Here is a 22000-nt window from a genome sequence, read left to right as displayed (position 1 = left end):
TTGACCCCCAGCCTCAACAGCTTTTTGGGGGAGAGAGTTCCAGATTTCCACTCCCCTTTGTGTGAAGAAGTGCTTCCTGACATCACCCCTGAACGGCCTAGCTCTAACTTTAAGGTTATGCCCACTTGTTCTGGACTCCCCCCATCAGAGGAAATAGTTTTTCCATACCTTCCCTTTGCTTTTTTTGGCTGTGGTTTGAACATCTACCTGCAGGCTGAGTGAATCCCTTTTGCACCTTACGGTACGGCCGCTGACAGACCCCCCTCTAATTCCAGGCACTGCCGTCTTTCCACCGGCGCCCAATAACCAGCATGGTGAGTGGCGGGCGGCGAGGTCATCCGACAGCTCCTCCGACGAGATGCCGGCAGCGCACCCCCTGGCTCAGCAAAATGTAGCCACTCAGCAAAAAAACAAGCGGATCAAGCAAGAGGAGGTCTCCCCGCAACCAGGCCACAGCTGTCAGTTTTACACAGGTGGGTGCTTCCGTGGTCGGGATTGCCGAGAGCGGCCAAAGCTCGGGGCAGAGGGTGGGATCAGGGGATCGGGGACTGAGCTCTCTTCCTCTCATTTGCTGATGATGAAGAAATTACATAGAATTACATAAGAATTTACAGCACAGAAACAGGCCATTCGGCCCAACTGGTCTTTGCTGGTGTTTATAGCTCCACACAAGCTTCCTCCCACCTACTTCATTTCACCCTATCAGCATATCCTTCCATTCCTCTATTGCTCATGTGTTTATCTAGCTTCCCCTTAAATGCATCTATGCTATTTGCCTCACTACTCCATGTGGTAGCGAGTTCCACATTCTCACCACTCTCTGGGTGAAATTTCTCCTGAATTCTTTATTGGATTTATTAGTACCTATTTTATATTTATGGCCCCTAGTTTTGGTCTCCCCCACAAGTGGAAACATCTTGTAGCGTGTCCTTGTTTCACTATACAATTGTTACACTGCGAGGTTGCACAGAGAGTGTGTGTGAGAGAGAGTGACTGAGTTTGTGTGAGAGAGAGAGCGTGTACATGGGAGCGAGCGAGCGTGCATGTAGCAGGAGACACAGGCCATGCCAGCCTTTCTCTATGGCTCCACATGAATGTTACTGACTCCAACATAAACCAACAACAATGAAAATACTAAAACCTTAATCCCTCCAATTTCTGCATTAAGCTACAGTAAATTGAATTTGTTTCCATGGACCTCACTATTTTGTGATTGATGTGCATTTTTGTAGCAATGGACACAGTCGAGAAATGGGAGCAGACAGTAAACAGGTTTAACTTGCTTCTAATTCAAATAATAAACTGCACCTTATTGGCAGCACTCTTTTACACCCCTGTATGTACAGTGGGCACATTTTATGTAACTTTGCTGACATCATCTCACTTATCACAGCCATTCCATCACCATACATTATACTAGACACCAAAAGATAAATTTCCCAGCTGGGCTGTGATCAGGACACAGGCCTTCCCTGGGCTTTTAAATGGAGAAAAATGGATACTTGGGAGTGTTTACAAGGCATTAATCTAATTGGGGGGCAGGGGGAAGGGGGATGTCAAATGACATCTCGAACCAGCGGAGCAAAGAAGGTGCAGTTTATTACAGTCATCTGAACTCTCAGATTAGATTACATGGCTCGCAATTGCTCGCTGGAATCGGCTGGTGTTTTCCAATATATGCAGTTTCAATTTTATTTGGGGGTGGGTTTGGTTCAGTTCTAAGTCAGTTTCTATGTCAGCGATTGCAATCACTGTCCTCTGTGTTAATGCAGACTAACATTCTTGTTAAATGATTAACGATTGCCAGGTTATTGCTGCAAATTTAGTCAAGAAATAATGCGATGATTTTTCACCCACCCCCCTCCCTCCCCCAATACTCGCCCAGTTAAAGCAGTGAGTATATGAGCCACACAGATTAAAAAGATCCCAGATTCAATCCCCGGCCTCTGCTAAGTTAGTTGATCCCAGGCTGTAGTAGTATTACAATTGGCTTCAGTGGTCCTGGGTTAGGGAGGAGGAAATTAACCAGGGTAATTGCTCCTGATCACTATCTCGAAGTGCATGTGTGTGAACATCAGGTAGGGAGGGACAAGATCAGGCTTGTCTGTGATCTGTGATGCCCTTTGCAGTTGAATAGCTTGTCAACACTCACTGTCAAGGCCGACATATGAAGGTTAGCTATGAATCAACACCTTCAGTGGGGACAGGTAAGGAGACAATTGGATTCTACCATTCAGCTATACAGAACAGGAATTTCTTGGATTTAATCTCTCCTCCGGACATTAAATAAAGTATTAGTCATACAACAATATTAGATATAGCTCCTTTCAAATTTAAGAGTTCCTTTCGAAATATGTGCCTGAGGGACCAAAATAGATGGGAAAAAAATGGAAGTGAGGGATGGGAAGGGAAGGGATGGACGGGAAGAAAGGGATTAGAGGGCAGGGAAGGACAGGCTTGGAATAGAAGGGAGAAAGATAGTAAGGGAGGGGCGAAGGAAAAGGAAAGAAGTGAAAATGGAAGAGAAAGGAAAGGAGGAAAGGATGGAAGGAGGAGGAAAGGGAAGAAAGGAAGGGAAGGACAAAAGGAAAAGAGGAAAGCAAAAAAAAGGAAGGGAGATAGGAAAGGGGGGAAGGGTCGGAAAGTAAGGAACGGAGGATGGGAGGGAAGGAAAGGGAGAAAGGATAGGGTAAAATAATGGAAGGAAGGGAAGGAGAAAAAAAGGAAGGTAAGAAGGAAGGAGGGAAAGAGAAGAAAAAGGAGAGAGGGAGTGAAGACTTGCATTTATATAGTGTGTAATCACAGTAACATCCTAATGCACTTCACATACATTAAGTTACTTTAAGTTGCAAGCACTGTTATAAAGGAAAACATGACAGGCATTTTGCACACAAAATCCCACAAACAGCAATGAGATGAGTGGCCAGGCAATCTGTTTCTTGGTGTTGTTGGCTGAGGGAGGAACGTTAGCCAGCTCTGGGAGAACTGTGACCTGGGCCCTTCACCATCTTTCCCTGGAAAAGCAGGACAAGCAGACATGGCCTCGGTTTAATGTTTCATCCAGAGAACAGTGCCTGTGAAGGTGCAGAGACTGGAGCGTCAGCCGAGATTATGTGCTCAAGTGGGGCTTGAATGGGTCAGGAATGACAACGAATTCCAACTCTGCACATCTCAGCATAAAAAGGTACCTGCCTTTCAGGACTAGGAGTGTGTACATGCCTTTGTTACCTCTAGACTCGACTATTCCAATGCTGTCCTGGCTGGCCCCCATCTTGCACCCTCCGTAAACTTGAGTTCATCCAAAGCTCTGCTGCCCGTATCCTAACTCGCACCAAGTCCCGTTCACCCATGCGTTTGCTGACCTACACTGGCTCCCAGTCCGGCAACACCTACATTTTAAAATTCTCAACCTTGTTTTCAAATCCCTCCATGGCATCACCCCTCCCTATCTCTGTAACTTCCTCCAGGCCTACAACCCTCCGAGATCTCTGTGTTCCTCCAATTCTGGACTCTTGCGCATCCCCGATTTTCATCGCTCCACCATCGATGGGCGTGCCTTCAACTGTCTAGACCCTAAGCTTTGGAATTCTCTCCCTAAACTTCTCTGCCTCTCTTTCCTCTAAGATGCTCCTTACAACCTAACTCTTTGACCAAGCTTTTGGTCACCTGTCCAAATTGCCTGCATATGTGCCTCGGTGTCAAATTTTGATAACGCTCCTGTGAAGCACCTTGGGATGTTTTTTGCTATGTTAAAGGCGCTATATAAATGCAAGTTGCAACAATGCTACACGTTTATCCCTTTTAACTGCATCTTCCCAGCACCGTTAGATCTGCGAAGTCAACGAGATATGCCCGGAACCTCGAATGAGACTCCAACATCAGGCGGCCAGAGCAAAGGCGAGCGAGTCAAGACAGAGGAGGATTCTCGCAGCCACACCTATCAGTTTTACAAAGGTAAGGGCTTCCTGTTTAACAAGCAAATCACTGGCAGATAAGTTTCTGTGATGTGGAGATGCCGGTGATGGACTGGGGTTGACAAATGTAAGGAATCTTACAACACCAGGTTATAGTCCAACAGTTTTATTTGAAAATCACAAGCTTTCGGAGGCTTTCTCCTTCGTCAGGTGAAGTGTGGGATTCCTTGAAGGTTACCGCATTTATAGTCAGAGAACAATACCTGGTGATTACAGATATAATCTTTCCAACTGCCCGTTGTCACTTTGATTGCCTTGACAACGGGCAGTTGGAAAGATTATCTGTAATCACCAGGTATTGTTCTCTGACTATAAATGCGGTAACCTTCAAGGAATCCCACACTTCACCTGACGAAGGAGCAAGCCTCCGAAAGCTTGTGATTTTCAAATAAAACTGTTGGACTATAACCTGGTGTTGTAAGATTCCTTAGATAAGTTTCTGGCCTTTCTCTAAAATACATGGCAAACATGATATCAGGTGTTAAATACTCCACTGGTCCCAGGCTCTGCAGGACTTGGATCAGAATGAGCAATAACTACTCCTTGGTGACCCATGGGTGCACAGGAGGGGCAGGACATCTCTTAAGGTCATTGTTAGTGTTATTTTAATTACTTTTTTATTCATTTGTGCCCAAGATCAACAAATAAACAGAGAGTAAAAGATAACAGAAAATGACCCCCTCAATGGCTCACAATTAAAATGTTGAATCATGCAGACCAGGTGACCTGTTTCATGCCTGCTCTGTGCTGAGCTGATCTCAGCTGGGGCAGCAGTGGGACTCAGCAATTTGCCTCAGTATCCTTGGGCTATGGAGGGGGTGGGGTGGGAAAAAACAATCAGCCAGGGTTTCTCAATCGTGATTGCTATTCAGGGACCACTCCTGGTGTGTGTGCGTGCGCATGTGTTTGCGTGTGAGTGCATGCGTGTCAGGTGAGGACAGGATCACACTCAGCTGTGACGCCCCCATGAGCTGAATAGCCTGCTGACTCTCACTGTCTAGGTTCACACGTGAAGAACTGCACGTGGGTGAGGTATCAGAGGATGACTGAGGCCTGTGGAACCCGCACCTCGGCATGATTCAGGTTCCCAAGAAAGGGGAGAAAATTGACTAAAAAACATTTAAAGGTCTCCCTGGATGGATCAGAGATGACATGCACCATGTGGTGTGGTACTGAGCGGTACAGGCCATGGTATAAGCTTGAACCCTTGTCAATGCTGAGTTTTTAAAATTCATTCATGGGATCTGGGCGTAGCTGGCAAGGCCAGCATTTATTGCCCATCGCTTATTGTCCTTGAGAAGGTGGTCTTGAGCTGCCTTCTTGAACCTCTGTAGTGCATGTGGTTAACTAGTCAGCTACGGTCAGATGGGCTTCAGTGTCCCCATGTCGGGGGTGGGGAGGGGAGTGGAGAGTTAAGCAGCCAGGGTTCCTGCTCCTAATCACTACCCAGTGACCCCTGCTGGAAAACGCGCATCTGTGAACAGTGGGTGAGGGTAGGTTTGGGCTGGGTTGTGACGCCCACCCAGTTGAATAGCTTGTAAACACTCCTCGTCTGGCTTCACGCTTGAAGAGTGTCCACTTGTGTGAAGTACAGAAAGGGCTGCAAAAACCCATGGAACTGTAACACCGCCAAGAGTCAGGAAAGGGGAGAGGAAAATTGATTTTTCTTTAAATCTCCTTTCGAGGATCAGAGGCTTATGGAGGAGGGTCTCAACTATCAGACAGTATCAAAACAACAGAACTGGAGCAGCTACAGATCAAAGCACATAGGTCTCCATTAAATTTTACACGAGGTCCCAGGAAGATGAAAGTTGCTTGCTTTAGTTGGTCTGAAAACCTAACCCTGAAATGGGAGTTCAAGTGTTTATTTTTATAAAAAGCCCCTTTCACGACTTCAGTAGGTCTCAAAAGCACTTTACCGTCAGTCAAGTACTTTTGAAGTGTAGTCACTGTTCTAATGTTGGAAACACAGCAGCCAATTTGTGCACAGCAAGATCCCACAAATTGCAATGTGATAATGACCAGATAATCTGTTTTACTGATGTTGGTTGAGAGATAAATACTGGCCAGGAAACCAGGAAATAGTGCCATGGGATCTTTTATGTCCATCTGTTTAACATCTCATCCGAAAGACAGCACCTCCAACAGTGCAGCACTCCCTTGGTACTGGCACTGGGAGTGTCAGCCTGGATTATGTGCTCAAGAGCCTGGATTAGGGCTTCAACCCACAACCTTCTGACACAGAGGCGAGAGTGCGACCTATTGAGCTACGACACCGTGTGAACTTTCGAAAGCTTGTCGCTGTTACCCATTTTTATTTCCACAAAAAGTTCCTTCAGATCAGCAGGATCCACAGTTTACCTCGGACTCGTCAGACACCTCATCCGATGAAGCCCCATTGACGCAGCCCACGATTCATCGAGTAGCAAGCACCCATCACGTTGTAAAACGGATCAAGCAGGAAGAGAGTCCTCAACAGCCCGGACACAGTTATTCATTCTACGGAGGTGAGATCTTTTATACAGAATTTACAGCACAGAAACAGGCCATTCGGCCCAACTGGTCTGTGCCGGTGTTTATGCTCCACATGAGCCTCCTCCCTCCCTACTTCATCTCACCCTATCAACATATCCTTCCATTCTTTTCTTCCTCATGTGTTTATCTAGCTTCCCCTTAAATGCATCTATACTCAAATGCCTCAACCACTCCTTGTGGGAGTGAGTTCCACATTCTCACCACTCTCTGGGTAAAGACGTTTCCCCTGAATTCCCTGTTGGATTTATTAGTGACTATCTTATATTTAAGGCCCCTTGTTTTGGACTCCCCCCACAATTGGAAACATTTTCTCTACGTCTAGCCAATCAAACCTTTTCCTAATTTTAAAAACCTCTATCAGGTCACCCCTCAGCCTCATCTTTTCTAGAGAAAAGAGCCCCAGCCTGTTCAGTCTTTCCTGATATGTATAACCTCTTAGTTCTGGTATCATCTTTTTGTCTAACCCCCTGCAATCAGAGCATCCCAGCCCTAACTATTGAACAGAACTCTCACTGTTTCAGCATTGATCACTCTGGCATTCTGTTCATTCATTTACTCTTGTTAATAAGCTCAGTGTCTTATTACTATATGTGTTTTGGCTTGTTTGAATTAATGTGCGAACAGTGACTTCTAGGGAATAGCAGCTCCTTAGAAGAGAGGCCATTGTTTTCATGGAAAATCAAGACAAAATCACGGAATCGATCCTCAACACTAATAAAAACCCGAGAATTCCCACCTATTAAAAGTGGAATTTGACTTATTCATCCACTACATAAACTAGAGGCCCCGGATATTATCGATATGCCAACTAGGAAAATACACAAGAACAACAATGTACATTTATATAGTGCCTTCAACATAGAAGGATGTCCCAAGTGGCTTCACAGAAGTGTAAGGAAAAACAGACACCAAGTCAAAGAGCGAGATTAGGAGCAGTGATCAAGAACGTGACCAAAGAGATGAGTTTTAAGGAGGGTCTTAAAGGAGGTGGAGTGGTTTAGGGAGGGAAATACAGAGTGTGGGGCCATTGGCGATAGAAAGTATGACCGCCAATGGTGGGGCAAAGAGAGGGGGATGCACAAGAGGTCAGTGTCAGAGGAACAGAGAGTTCTTGGAGGGTTGTTGGGCTGGAGGAGGTTACAGAGATAGGGAGGGGCAAGGTCATGGAGGAATTTAAACACAAGGATGAGAATTTTAAAAACAGGCTTTTGATGGGGGGGGGGGGGGGGCTAGAAGCTAATTTGGTCACTGAGGTCGGGTGGGTTGGACGAGCAGGACATGGATGCGTATCGGATATGTACAGCAGAGCTTTGGATGATCTGAAGTTTACAGAAGGTGGAGGATGGGAAATTGGCCAGGAAAGCGTTAGAGTAATCGAGTCTGGAGCAAGGCGGGCGACATTACGGAGGTGAAAATAGGTGGTCTTTGTAATGGAGAGGATTATAGGAACACACTGATTTGAGGGACTCAAACAGGGAGCTGGGGAAAGGTGGACATGGATCTGGGCGGCAACAACATGTTCCAGGATCTTGGAGAGGAAAGGGAGGTCGGAGATGGGGCTGTAGTTAGTGAAGACAGAGGGACTGATGGTGGGTTCTTGAGGAGAGCGGTGATGATTGTGATTTTGAAAGGGAGGGCTGGCTGTGCCTGACGAGAGGGAACCATTTACACCGCCAGCTAGGTTGGAATCCCAGAGGTTTAATGGGAATGGGGTCGAAAGAGCAGAAAGTCAATCTTGTGAATGAGATTAGATTGGAGAGGTCGTGAGGGAAGAAACTAGAGCGCAGTGAGGTTCAGGGCTGGGCAGAGATTTGGATTGATCGGCAAGGGGAAGGGGGAAACCACCAGAGACAGCTGAATGATTGGTCTCTCTCTTGGTGACAAAGAAATCCATGAGCTCCTTGCACTTGTTAGAGGTGAGGATTCAGGGGTTGTGGAGAGGGGTTTAAGGATGTGGCTGATAATAGAGAAAGGGAGCCTTGAGTTATCTTTGCCATGTGATCTTTTACATCCACCTGAAATGGCTGTCAGTGCCCGGTTTAACGTCTCATCCAAAAGACGGCACCTCCGGCAGTGCAGAACTCCCTCAGTACTGCACTGGGAGTGTCAGCCTAGATTATGTACTCAAGTCTCTGGAGTGGGGCATGGAACCACAACCTTCTGGCTCAGTAGCAAGAGTGCTACCACTAAACCAAAGCTTACATAGATAAATGGATGGGTAGATAAATAGCACGGATCCCTACACACTAGGTTACGCAGTGTTCCAGGCTGTGAAAGGCAAAAATTAGCCCAGCTCTACTCCTGCTTTCCGGAGACCTCTATCAGAACCTGCAGATGTCTTGTGAGGAAAGGACCGGATGTAGCCAGCACTCGCTGTTTGAGCTCTAAAGTGAAGAATCAGTGACTTGGACTAGGTAGCAGAGGTTTACTGACGCCTGCGAAACTGTACCCAGAGAAGAGAGGAAAGAGAAGAAAACTGGCAAAACAAAATTCAAAGCAGCTGTTAATATTTGCTGTTCGTTAGTAAGGTCACCACTGTCTCGGGAAAAATTCAGATGGAATGGGCAGTAATTCACCTGCCTGTAGACAACAACCATTCAAAAGTAATTGTGTTTTCGTCTGACAGGTCCAGAAGAGTTGCCAGATCACAGACACAGACCGTGCCCCTCAGACAATCCCTCCGACGAGATCATGAGAACCAAGACCCCAATTTATCGCACAATTGCTGTGCGCAACAGGCACGAGCGGATATTGCAAGAGGAAGAATCCCCATCCATAGAACGTCAGAGCCAAAGCATTCCTTCTTACAAAGGTACGGTCACTGTACAGAACCACTTACAGTAAACTGTAAACCTTTCAGCCATGGCACAGTGGGTGGCACTCTTGCCTCTGAGTCCATAGGTCGTGGGTTCAAGCCCCACTCCAGAGACTTGAGCACATAATCCAGGCTGACACTCCAATACAGTACTGAGAGAGCGCTGCACTGTCAGAGGTGCCATCTTTCGGATGAGATGTTAAACTGAGGCCCCATCTGCCCTCTCAGGTGGGTGTAAAAGATCCCATGGCACTATTTCAAAGAAGAGCAGGGAAGGTGTCCTGGGCCAATATTTAGCCCTCAACCAACATCAGTAAAAACAGATTATCTGGTCATTGACAGGGGAGATGCTGAGAGGCTGTTTCACCTGGCTGGAGAATCTAGAGCTAGGGGTCATAGTCTCAAGATAAGGGGTCAGCCATTTAGGATTGAGATGAGGAAAAGTTTCTTCACTCAGAGGATTGTTGATCTTTGGAACTTTTTATCCCAGAGCACTGTGGATGCTCAGTCGTTGAGAATATTCAAGACTGAGATCAATAGATTTTTGGACACTGAGTGAATCAAGGGATATGGGAATAGGGCAGGAAAGTGGAGTTGAGGTAGAAAATCAGCTGTAATCTTATTGGACAGCGGAGCAGGCTCGAGGGGCTGTATGGCCTACTCCTGTTCCTAGTTCTTATGTTATCTCGTTGCTATTTGTGGGATCTTGCTGTGCGCAATTTGGTTGCCACGTTTCCTACATTACAACAATGACTACACTTCAAAAGTACTTCACTGTTTGTAAAGCACTTTGGGACGTCCCAAGGTCGTGAAAGCACTATATAAATACAAGTCTTTATTTCTTTGGGGTTGAAGTGACTTTAAGATGACACCCTGACTTTCTTTTCTTTTCAAAGCAATCTCCAAGTGACCAGGATCCTGGGAACCAACATTTTCCTTTTTGTAGTTTAGGAAATACAACAAACTGAATTATATTTAAGCATCAGCTTGACTCAGTTGATACACTCTTGCCTCTGGGTCAGAAGCCCCACTCCAGGACTCCAGCACATAATCTGGACTGATGTTCCAGAGCAGTATTGGTGGGGTGGTGTTGTTAATAGGTGAGGGGGCAAGGGAGAGGAGTTTAAGGAAGTGTCTGGTAATGGAGAAAAGGAACCTTGAGTTATCTTTGCTCTCCAGGATGATCCAGGAGTTATAAAGAATTTATGGGGTGTCTGCTCGCCCACACTGAAAGATTTTTAATTTCTATAGCGCCTTTCACAACCTCAGGACATCCCAAAGCGCTTCACGCCAATGAAGGACTTTTGAAGTGTAGTCACTGTTGTAATGTAGGGAAACACAGCAGCCAATTTGCGCGCAGCAAGGTCCCACAAACAGCAATGTGATAATGATTAGATAATCTGTTTTTAGTGATATTGGCTGAGGGATAAATGTTGGTCAGGACACTAAGAACTCCCCTGCTCTTCTTTGATGGGGAATTCCCTGTCAGGGAATTCACAGGAAAATCGAGGGCTCGCGAACGCACAAGCTAAAAATCCCTGCCTGCAACTTTAGCATCGCTGCAAAAAATGGTTGCCACAACGATGCTAAAGTTACCATATGAACTGGGACTGATGGATCCAGAGAGCAGTGGTAGGCACAGGCAGTCTCACACCACTTGGGTTTGGTAGCAGACACGGTGTAACTCCGATACGGTGCCAAGTCAGGTTTAAAGAGGCACTTACACTGCAGACAACCGTCCAGATTCTCTAAACATTTAAACTTGCAGGGGGACAAGCTCACAAGAATTGGCCCCTTCAGTCAGGCTATAGCCAGCAGCCTACACCCATGGGACTGTAGCCTGCCTTAATCAGCACCATCAGGATAGAAGGGGAAGGGGGAAGAAGAGAAAAATAAAAACTATTTCTTGCATTATTCTTTCTCTCAGGGAAGCAGACACTGGCGCAAGTGCTTCAGCAGTTGGGGGCTCAGTGCCCTTTACGAGGCTCGTACAGTGAGCTCCCAGGATCGCACTCTTTCGATCCGGCAGCTGATATTTCTCGCAACCAGTACGGAGGGCAGGCGAGGGAGGATTCCGCGTCCAAGAAGCGAAGTCAGTTTTACAAAGGTACATTTGCGTGGCAGAGTTTTAATTGAACCTTGAAGCAATCCCCCCCATCGAGTGCGGAGGTAGAATTTCCAACCAGTGCCGGTCACATACGAGTGCTGAACACACACATACCAAATCCCTCCCGTTCACCCATCACCCCCTGTGCTCGCTGACCTACACTGGTTCCCGGTCCAACAACGCCTCGATTTTAAAATTCTAATCCTTGTATTCAAATCCCTCCATGGCCCCCGCCCCTCCCTATCTCTGTAACCTCCTCCAGCCCTACAACCCTCCGAAAACTCTCTCCTTCTCCAATTCTGGCCTCTCGCGCATCCCTGATTTTCTTCAATTCCACTATTGGCGGCCGTGCCTCCAGCTGCCTAGGCCCCAAGCTCTGGAATTCCTTCCCTAAACTGTTCTGCCTCTCTACCTCCTCTTTTAAGACGCTCCTTAAAACCTACCTCTTTGACCAAGCTTTTGGTCACCTATCCTAATATCTCCTTATGTGGCTCAGCAGCAGATTTTGTCTGATAATCGCTCCTGAGAAGCGCCTTGGGACGTTTTACTACATTAAAGGCGCTATATAAATGCAAGTTGTTGTTGCTGTGCTGTTTTAACGCAAGCATTAAATTTCTTTTGAGCACTTTAAGCATTCATAGAAGTACAGTGCTGACCGGAAAGTCTAAGCAAATCTGCTGCCCAGTGAGGTACTGGGCCACACAGACTAAGAAAGTCCTAATCTGGACATTTGTGGGCTCGAACCAGGAAAAAATTAACTTGAAAACTGTCAGGTAAAAACCCAACTGGTTCATTAGTGTCTTTCAGGGAGGTAACATGCCACACCTACTCGGTCTGGCCTACACCTGACTCCAGTCCACAGTACATGGTTGATTTTTACTGCCTTTAAGGTAACTAGGGATGGGTGATAAATGTGGCCTTGCCAAAATCACCCACATTCTGAGAACAAATAATGCAAAAAAAAGTTCAATCTCTGGTTTGTCATGAGTTAGCTCATCGAGTAATCAAAAAGGCGAATGGAATGTTGGCCTTTATCTCAAGAAGGCCGGAAGACAAAGGGGAGGAAGTGATGCTTCAGTTGTAGAGCTTTGGTCGGACCCCATCTGGAGTACCACGTTCAGTTCTGGGCACCGGTGCCTCAGGAACGATATACTGGTCTTGGAGGGGGTGCAGTGCAGATTCACCAGAATGATACTGGGGCTAAAAGGGTTAAATTATGAGGCCAGGTTGCATAAACTTGGGTTGTATTCCCTTGAGTATAGAAGGTTGAGGGGTGATCAGATTGAAGTGTTTAAAATGATAAAAGGAGTCAATGGGGTAGATAGAGAGAAGCTACTTCCTGTGATGGGGAAATCCAGAACAAGGGGGCATAGTCTTAAAATTAGAGCTAGGCCGTTCAGGAGTGAAATCAGGAAGCACTTTTTCAAACAAAAGGTAGTGGAAATCTGGACTTCTCTCCCCCAAAAGGCTGTGGATGCTGGGAGGTCAATTGAAATTTTTAAGACTGAGATCAACAGATTTTTATTAGGCAAGGGTATCAAGGGATATGGATCAAAGGCGGGTAAATGGAATTGAGGAACAGAACAGCCATGATCTAATTAAATGGCGGAGCAGGCTCGAGAGCCTGAATGGCCTCCTCCTGTTCCTAAGCAGGTAGAGTAAAAGTGCTGGGGCTGGAGGTTGGAATTAATGGTGGGCTCGGTATTCATTAAAGTCTAAATACGAACTCGCCTTTGATGATCCATTGAGTCCTGGCACAGCTTGCAGGAGCAAAACGCCACTCAGTTCAGAATGGCGCATGTTTCATTTACAGTTTGTGCTGGGTTAGCTGATCTCAGACGGGGGCTGCAGTGGAAGTGCTACAGCTGACGTCATCCTCTGTGGGCTGAAGGAGAGATAGCTGCTCCTGATCAATATCCAATGACTCCCCACCCCAGGAGATATCACGTGAATGGACGTGTGGTGCCCTCAATTAGCCTGCCAACACTGCAGCATAGACTTTCCAATCATTGTTATTTAAATGCAACCGTGAGCGTTAAGAGAGACTGCTGCCCGGCCTCACAGACACGACCTTGTGTACTTCGAATTGGTGGTTTGCTGCTCTACATTAGGAACAAACTGCCAGCTCATGCAGTGACCACTGATTCGTTGAATTCCTTCAAACGAGAGCTGGACCCATTTCTGGCTGGGGCGGAAATCACCTGGGACCTGATAACATTAATCAGGGCCAGGGTGGTCTCCTGGACTAGTTTCCATCGCCTGAGGTGGGAGGTAGGGGATGAGTTTTACAGATTTTATTTTCCCTTAATGGGCCTGGGTTTTACATAATATGTACAGCCCAGAAACAGGCCATTCGGCCCAACTGGTCTATGCCGGTGTTTATGCTCCACATGAGCCTCCTCCCGCCCTACTTCATCTCACCCTATCAACATATCCTTCTATTCCTTTCTCCCTCATGTGTTTATCCAGCTTACCCTTAAATCTGCTGTTTCTTTCCGCCTCTCCCAGGGGATTTCATGGCTCTGGTGAGATGGGAAATGTCTGTATCATGGTGCATGACTGTACAGGACAGGCTGGATGGACCAGTGGGTCTTTACCTGTCCGTCGTTTTCGTATGTATGTTCACATGTTAATCTGTTTTAAGTTTAATGGGTTACCATCAGCATTATTACAACTGCAGTCAGAAGAAACTAGACTTCATGGTCCAGGCTCATACATAAAGAATGACCTTTTGGCGAGACCTCACAGGGCACCCAACACACATGGAACCCGTAGCCCATCACGAGGCAGAGTCTCCACAAATTTTTAACTGTTATGTATTTTCCTTTCTGTTTTGCTATCTTAGGCGAGACCAGCTATAAAGGAGGCCTGCACCCTGCCAAAAAAAGCAACACCGCAGTCAAGGTCCAAGAGGAATGCCTCAAGAAGTCTGAGCAAGCTGCCACGTGCGTTCTCCGCAATGTGTATTTTGCAGCCAAAGAGATGATTCCCAACCCCTCTACAGAAGCTCTGAATGAGCTGTGCTTGATTCAGGGTCTCAGCGACCTGGCGGGGCTTCACTCCGACAAGCTTCTCTCCTACCAGGGCGATAAGTCGATCGAGGAATTCCAGCAGGCCATAGCTGAAGTGACTGATGAAGGAATCTTGAAAAGGGCTCGGTCCAGTAACTGTTTCAGTATCCTGATCGATGAGTCTGAAGACTGTTTCGCCGAGCCGTGCCTTTTCCTATACCTCCGAATCATAGAGCACATTGGAGGAGGGTATGAGCCCAAAACTTACTTCTTGGCAGTAAAAAAACTGCAGGAGGAGGTCACGGCGGATAAGATGACGGCAGAGTTAGCCGATGTGCTCAAAGGGAAAGATCTAGACATGAAAAAGATGTGTGGGTTCGCAATTGACGGTGCTGCTGTCACAGCTGAATGCAAGAACGGTGTGGTCACTCAGTTAAAGGCACAGGCACCTGGTCTCTTATCCATCCACTGCATTGCTCATCGATTAGCCCTCAGCAGTGTGTCTGCTGCAGACACCCTCCCTTACCTGGTGAAGTACCAGCAAATTCTCGACTCCATTTACAAACACTTTGTTGATCTGCCAAAGAACAGGGATGGGCTCGAGGCCATGCAAAAAATACTGAGAGACACACACAAACAGAGCAGTCCGTTCAAGGATATCTTTCCGTCCAGGTGGCTTACAGTCAGAGCATCAGTTGAAGCTGTAATCCGCAACTTTGGTAACCTCGTCTCCGTGCTCCACAACAGTCGGTCGGCCAGAGCTGCCGGACTAGCAAAGACTATGTGCACCTACAAATTTTTGCACTGTAGTCACTTTTTGGCCGACATTCTCCACCAGCTGTACATTCTGTGTAAAAGTTACCAGACCTCTGACGTCGACTTCTCAATCGTACACCCCCTGTTGAAATCAACAGTCACCACTATTAATAAACTGAGCGCCGAGAGTGCTGGCGAAATGCTCAAGAACCTCTTGGCCGCACTGCCACTCAACATGTGGGATGATGGTCTCGCTGACTGTTCCTTTACGTTTCAGAACCACCGAATAAAAGCAGGTCGCCGCCAGAGGACAGAGGCGGAAAGCACCTGCAGAACTTTCGTCGAGGAGCTCACACGTGACCTTAAGGCCAGGTTCTCGGAACCCAAAGACGCAGCCACCATGACAGCGATGACCGCGATATTCGACCCCGCGCACGCCTCCGACTCCAAGAACCGGCACATCCAGACCGTGACTGATTACCTCTCCTCGCTCTCCGACGAGAGCGACAAGGACGATTTCGAGATGAGCTGCAAACAGGAGCTAGTCAGCTTCATGAACTTTGTGGAATCCCAGCCGGGCGTTCACGCGCTCACCAGCGCCAAGGACGTGTGCGAGCTCGCGCTCAAGCAGAGACTGATGTTTCCCATGGTCAGTTCGCTGGCAGAGCGGTACCTGGCTCTGCCCATTCCTACCGCCGATCTTGAGGGAGCGTTCAGCAGGCAGCACATGTTGAAGACCAAACTTGGGAACTCACTGACCAGCAAGTCGTTGGAGAACCTGATCAAGATCTCAATTCATGGGCCTCCAATCAAGGAGTTCAACTTTGCAGCTGCATATTCGAAGTGGGTGTCCAACAAAGGCAACATGGCACCGCAGCAAAGCAGTTAGAGGCTTACACTGGTTCGTGCTTTTGTTGTGCTTGTTATAAGCGAGAAGGAGAAGGGAAGCCTATGTGGGGCTACAGGCAAAGTCTTGGGAGTCCCAAACACGACACGACAGCCAAAAATGTAGACACACTCTGGGCCAAACATCCATAGTCTGACCCCACTTTCGGCCCCACTCTTATTTCTAAAAGTCGACACTGTTGATAACCAGTTGTACAGACTTTGGCATTTTTTTGACAACCTTGTCGCCTTTCAAACCTCATGTCCATTCCTGGAGGGTAGTAATAAAGTGATCAATACAGCATTTTCCCTTTAAAGGGAAGGCTTGCAGTTATACAGCACCTTACCGCATCTCTCAAAAACACTCCAAAAGCATTTGACAAACAATGTAGTGCAGTGCCTGTTCTTGTGTACGCAATCGCATTAGCCATTTCACGCACAGGAAGATCCCACAAACATCAATGAAAGGAATAATTGGCTTTGGTGGTGTTGGCCGAGCTAGAAAAGCTGGCCAGAAAATTAGATTTGAGTTATTCACTGCAATGATTCTCTGATCTCTTTTTTGACTTAAAAACCCACCAAGGAATCACGAACACAAAAGAAAGGGTCAAATTGCACGAGCAGCTTAATCCGTGTAGTATTCAGCCTGTATGATCTATCTCTCTCACCCCTTTAAATAAATCAACAAGATCGATCGCAAACTTTTGGAACAGTGCTCTACAGAAGGGGTGGGCACGGTTATTTTATCGGATTAGAGAAACTCAGCCAAACGACGAGAAGGAAAGAAAGAAGCCTTGCATTTATACAGCGTCTTTCATGACCTCAGGACATCCCAAAGCGCTTTACAGCCAATTACGTACTTTCGAAGCATAGTCACTGTTGTAATGTAGAAAATGCGACAGACAATTTGCGCACAGCAAGGTCCCACAAACAGCAAAGAGATGATAATCTGTTTTTTTAATTAATGTTGGTTGAGGGATAAATATTGGCCCCAGGACATCGGGGAGAACTCCCCTGTTCTTCTTCGAAATAGTGGCCGTGGGATCTTTTACGTCCGTCTGAGGGGGCAGACGGGACCTCGGTTTAATGTCTCACCTGAAAGGCACCTCTGACATTGCAGCACTCCCTCAGTACTAATGTCAGCCTAGATTTTGTGCTCGAGTCTCTGTAGTCTTTTCTGTTTGATTGATTCAGCCTATTCAAGTGCTCTGATGAATCTGAGGCATTTATCCTGGAAGCCTTAGCTTTCTGTTAAAATTGTGAATTCCAATCACACACTTGTATCTCTTTTCTGTTTTGTGTGTGTTTTTTTAAATGGGAAGTATGCCCTTAATCTGTTACTAAATTTACATACTAGTATATCATGTTACAAGAATATTAAAGGATTTTGAGGGGAACCGGATGCTCTTGTGAGTTGGAACACTGGGCTTTTATCTCTGGGACTGTAGTTCAAACTCAGCCTGGACTGGAGGGATGAAAGTCTGTTGACTACAAGGGTCATAGAATCTTACAGCACAGAACGAGGCCATTCGGCTCATCGTGCCTGTGTTGGCTCTTTGAAAGAGCTATCCAGTTAGTCACACTCCCCCTGCTCTTTCCCCATAGCCCTGCCAATTTTTCCTTTTCAATATTTATCCAATTCCCTTTTGAAAGTTACTATTGAAACTGTTTCCACCAAACCTTTCAGGCAGCGCATTCCCGATTGTGACAACTGCACAGGGCAGTTCCAGGCCAGTTTACAGCGGGTGTTGTCCCACAGCACAAAAACTGCCCTAATTTGGCAATCTCACCCAAAGACCACAATGGTTGGTGCCGGGAACGAATGACGGTGCTTCAGATTAAGGTATATTGTTTAGGGCAGCGTAAAGGGAACTTTACTGCACTGTTCCTTAAATGGAAGCTGCTCCATTCCCCCAGCAAAGATATCTATATCTAGATGAGCTCAAAATTCACCCAAAAAATATAAACGTTTTCTTTGCTTACTAAATTATTTTCTGATTCTGTTTAAGATTTTACCAGCTGCATCCTGCTCCTCTGATGCAATGTGAGGAGATGATTCATTCCCAGGTCTCTCCCACACCTGTGAAGTGGGCTGGAGTGGATCTGGCTGACTTTCTACAGAGGAAGCAGCTCCCACTCTGCCTAGGGCCTTCTCAGACAGTGCAATGGAGAACTCCCCACTTGGGAGTACTATCACTGGGGAGGATGCCAGCAATCTGAGGAGCTGGTGCACGAGGCTATGGATGTGCCCTGGAGCAAGCTAGATTTGTTGTGAAAATATATTCATTTCGATTTGATCTCAATCTCCAGAAGATCTGCTCTACAAAGTACTCTGCAGGCAGCTCCCCCTGATGGCTTAATGGGTAAATGCCTCAAACCGGCATGGTACTGAGACAGTCCAAACAGAATGCCCAAGATATGCATCCCCCTTGATTTACCCAATAAGATCGACCACTCCTCTAGGGGCACATCGAGAGCAAAAATAAGAGAGTCAGGAATTCAGCCTCCACCTCAAGAGGCATCCATCGCTCCCAGGGCTCCTCATCTTGGTCGAAACTGAGAGCAGGTGAGGGATGAGGTAACTCCAGCCATCCCTTTACACTCTGAGCAGATGGCTGCAAAGTAATGCTGGCAGAGGCCTATCCAGCTGGGGATTGGTGTGTGATGGGAATTTTATTTTTAATCGTGCACATTAATCGATCACCATGTTTCAGAGCCTCCAGGGCAAACTACACAGGCAGAGTTTCTGTTTTCCCGATTTGGAAAGCACTCTCTCCTCCCATAGTGACACGTTCCACTTACTTAACTCCAGAAAGCATGGTTACTTGTTGACAAAGGGACCAGCTTATGGACGTCCAAGGGTGAGCTGGAGTTCTGTTGGAGTTGAACCAGCTACAAAACATGTGGCCTAACAGCAAAAAACATTGGTAAATGTCCCTCTGCTTGTCCACCTAGGACCATCCTACCTGTAAGAACATTGGTTTGCAGGGCTACCTGGAGCAGAGTGAGAAGAATCCCAGCAGGCAAGGACCTCCTGCTCCCATTCGGGCACCAGGTAGGCAAACAATCATCAACACTACCCTGGAGTACTGCTGTCTGCTTGGCTCAAGTATCAAGGTTACTGAGTCTACCACAGAGGGTTGGTTCCAGTCTTCCATCACCCGCCGGGTCATCTAGGAGCCAAACCAGCCCCAAAGAGACCAGATGACCTCCCAACCGCACCCCTTCCAAAAAGGAGGAAAGTCACTAGTTGGTTGCTGATGGGGTGGCAGGTAAGGAGGATTTAAAAAGAGGTGGAGTAGAAAAGCTGGAGGATAACCTTTTCAGCAGCACGCTTGTCAATTTCAGATCGGTTTCCTATATCTAGGATCAACTGACACAATAGCCTCCATGCACATGGCACCATTAGCTGCCAGATTATCAAAAGGCATTTGGGAGCGACAGGGACCTCATACTGGCTGCAGCTGTAATTACACCTTCCTCGCAGGTGGGACACTATAGAAATAAAGACTTGCACTTATATAGCGCCTTTCATGACCTCAGGATGTCCCAAAGCACTTTCCAGCCAATGAAGTATTTTTGAAGTGTAGTCATTGTTGTGATGTAGGAAACGCAGCGACCAATTTGCACTCAACAAGGTCCCACAAACAGCAATGTGATAATGACCAGATAATCTGTTTTTTAGTGATGCTAGTTGAGGGATAATTGTCGGCCACGACAACTACCTCTGTAAGAAAAAGGATTGTGTGTATCTCTCACGCTGGCTTCCAATTTAAAAACGATTTATATTTCAGCAGGAAGTTAAATATTGTGTGTTTCACATATTGATGTGGCACCCCCACCAAACCCATGTTCCTGCTGATCATGATAACTGGACGGAAAACAATCTTTAGAGTTAAAACAACCCAACTCGAGCTCCCCCACTGATTTTAACCACTCAGTGGTTGAGCCACAAGAGACCAGGAAGATCCCGGGTGCCTTCCCCAGTCTGTTCTGATTTAGGTGATCTGAACGTGACCCCTGAGTTAAAGAGGAGAAAAAAATCAACTGTGGTCCCTGCTCCTAATCACGACCCAGTGAATCCCGATGGAAAATGCATGCTTGTAGATGTCAGGTGAGGACTGGGCTGCGCTGGGTTCGGCCGTGATGCCCTCCCAAAGTCAATTGTCAACACCCACCGTCTAGACGCAGGCACAAATAACAGCCCCTTGGGCGAAGTAGTGGCCATACCCGTGGAATCGGAATCAGGAAGGACCGGGGAGAAAGACAAGAGCATCGAAACCAAAGCCGTGTTGGTTGCAGGTCATTGGCGCAGGTTCACACACAGACAGACAAACACACCCACAGACAGACACACACAGACAGACTGCTCGCTGCCTCGATTAACGTACTGAGAGTACAGGACATCCTGTCAGAGGCTGGCGTTTTCTCACGGTGCCTGGAAATGTTTCACAGGATAGTTATTATCAAATAAAAGCACTTCGGAAAATGCTTAAAACCTTGTTGTTGAGTTTGTGGTGTGGAATGGAAAAGCAGTTTTAAAAGGATGATGTTGTTTGCTATGAGCCGGGGTACTGCAGCTGGGCCTGGGGTTTCCCATCAGACGGTCTGGTGTTCGAGTGGGTTGCCTGGAAATTTCAATGATGTAAATTGGTTACTGAAGATCTAGTTTTGAAATAGAAATTTGTTTTCCCTTGCTCACTTATTTCTGTGCATCACTATGCGGAGGTATTAACTGTGTGGGACTTCAGCTGTGTGGAGAGACTGCAGAAGCTGGGATTGTTTTCCTTACAGCAGAGAAGGTTAAGGGAGATTTAGTAGAGGTGTTCAAAATTATGACGGGTTTTGATAGAGTAAATGGGGAGAAACTGTTTCCAGCGGCAGGAGGGTCAGTAACCAGAGGACACAGATTTAAGATAATTGGCAAAAGAACCAGAGGAGACATTTTTTTTTAATGCAGCAGGTTGTTATGATCTGGAATGCGCTGCTTGAAAGGGCAGTGTAAGCAGATTCAATAATAACTTTCAAAAGGCAATCGAATATATACTTGAAACTTTTTCAGGGCTATGGGGAAAGAGCAGGGGGAGTAGGACTAATTGGATAGCTCTTTCAAAAGAGCTGGCACAGGCACAATGGGCCAAATGGCCTCCTGTGCTCTATGATTCTATTAGGGTTAAATGAAGGCCTGCAACAAATTCATCTTTAGCATCTGGACTCAAGCCACAGTCCCTCCCCTTGTCCAGTTTCGCACTTGGTAAATGGCGACTGTCATACCCGAGTCATGGCTCAAAAACCTGTGGGTTCCTGATGTCAGTCATGGGGGGGGGGGGGGTGGGCGGGGTGAGGGGAGCACCGAGGAGGAACCTATACTGACTTACAGTGGGGGTGGGAAAAATATCGGCTGGATGACCACTTTCATGCTCCTCCGGGCAGTCGGTTACAGACAGGTGATTGGCAGGCATTTGGACCAAGTCATGCCTGACTGGCATTCACCTGGGGAACAGTGAATATTGGGAGGAGGGAAATAAAAACTGCTTATTACTTTGGTTCCAACAGTTGAATACAGGGGGCTGAAATTCCAGGGACAGGAGACAGCAGAGAGCAGGTGGGATTGCCCACAGCGGAGGTCTTCCCCCACCCCAGCCTTGGTGAATTTGACAGGTTTCTCATTGGTGCTTCAGCCAGCTGTGGGTCTCCAGTGACCACTGGCACAGTCTAAAGGGAACTGAAAAGACAAAAGCCATTTAGTTCTCCAGCTCTTGTTTATTTTTTCGTACTTCCCGTGAAGGCTTTGATACAAAGGCAGCACAGCACAGACAGCCTACTGGAGTGTTTTCAAGCTGCCTTTATAATAAGATATACTCAGATTTCCTGGTCTTTCCCAGGAAACTGAAAGGCTCGTCATCAGGGCCACTGA

The 22000-nt window shown here is 46.8% G+C and overlaps 2 protein-coding genes across 7 annotated transcripts in view; one reads left to right on the top strand and one right to left on the bottom strand.

Annotated features, from left to right (window-relative positions):
- LOC137300248 (sorting nexin-11-like) overlaps positions 1-22000 on the bottom strand; it is a 115994-nt gene that overhangs the window by 76067 nt on the left and 17927 nt on the right. The gene's annotated exons all lie outside the window — the stretch shown is intronic.
- On the top strand, positions 280-17370 carry LOC137300247 (uncharacterized protein C17orf113-like). Its single transcript, XM_067969360.1, has 6 exons — positions 280-473; positions 3820-3954; positions 6305-6481; positions 9136-9321; positions 11252-11431; positions 14277-17370. Exons 1-6 carry the CDS (start codon positions 359-361, stop codon positions 16085-16087), a joined length of 2604 nt encoding a protein of 867 aa, XP_067825461.1. The 5' UTR covers positions 280-358; the 3' UTR covers positions 16088-17370.

The sequence above is a fragment of the Heptranchias perlo genome, chromosome 30, assembly GCF_035084215.1.
Source record: "Heptranchias perlo isolate sHepPer1 chromosome 30, sHepPer1.hap1, whole genome shotgun sequence".
NCBI classification, from domain to species: domain Eukaryota; kingdom Metazoa; phylum Chordata; class Chondrichthyes; order Hexanchiformes; family Hexanchidae; genus Heptranchias; species Heptranchias perlo.
This window is presented reverse-complemented; position numbering and strand designations above follow the sequence as displayed.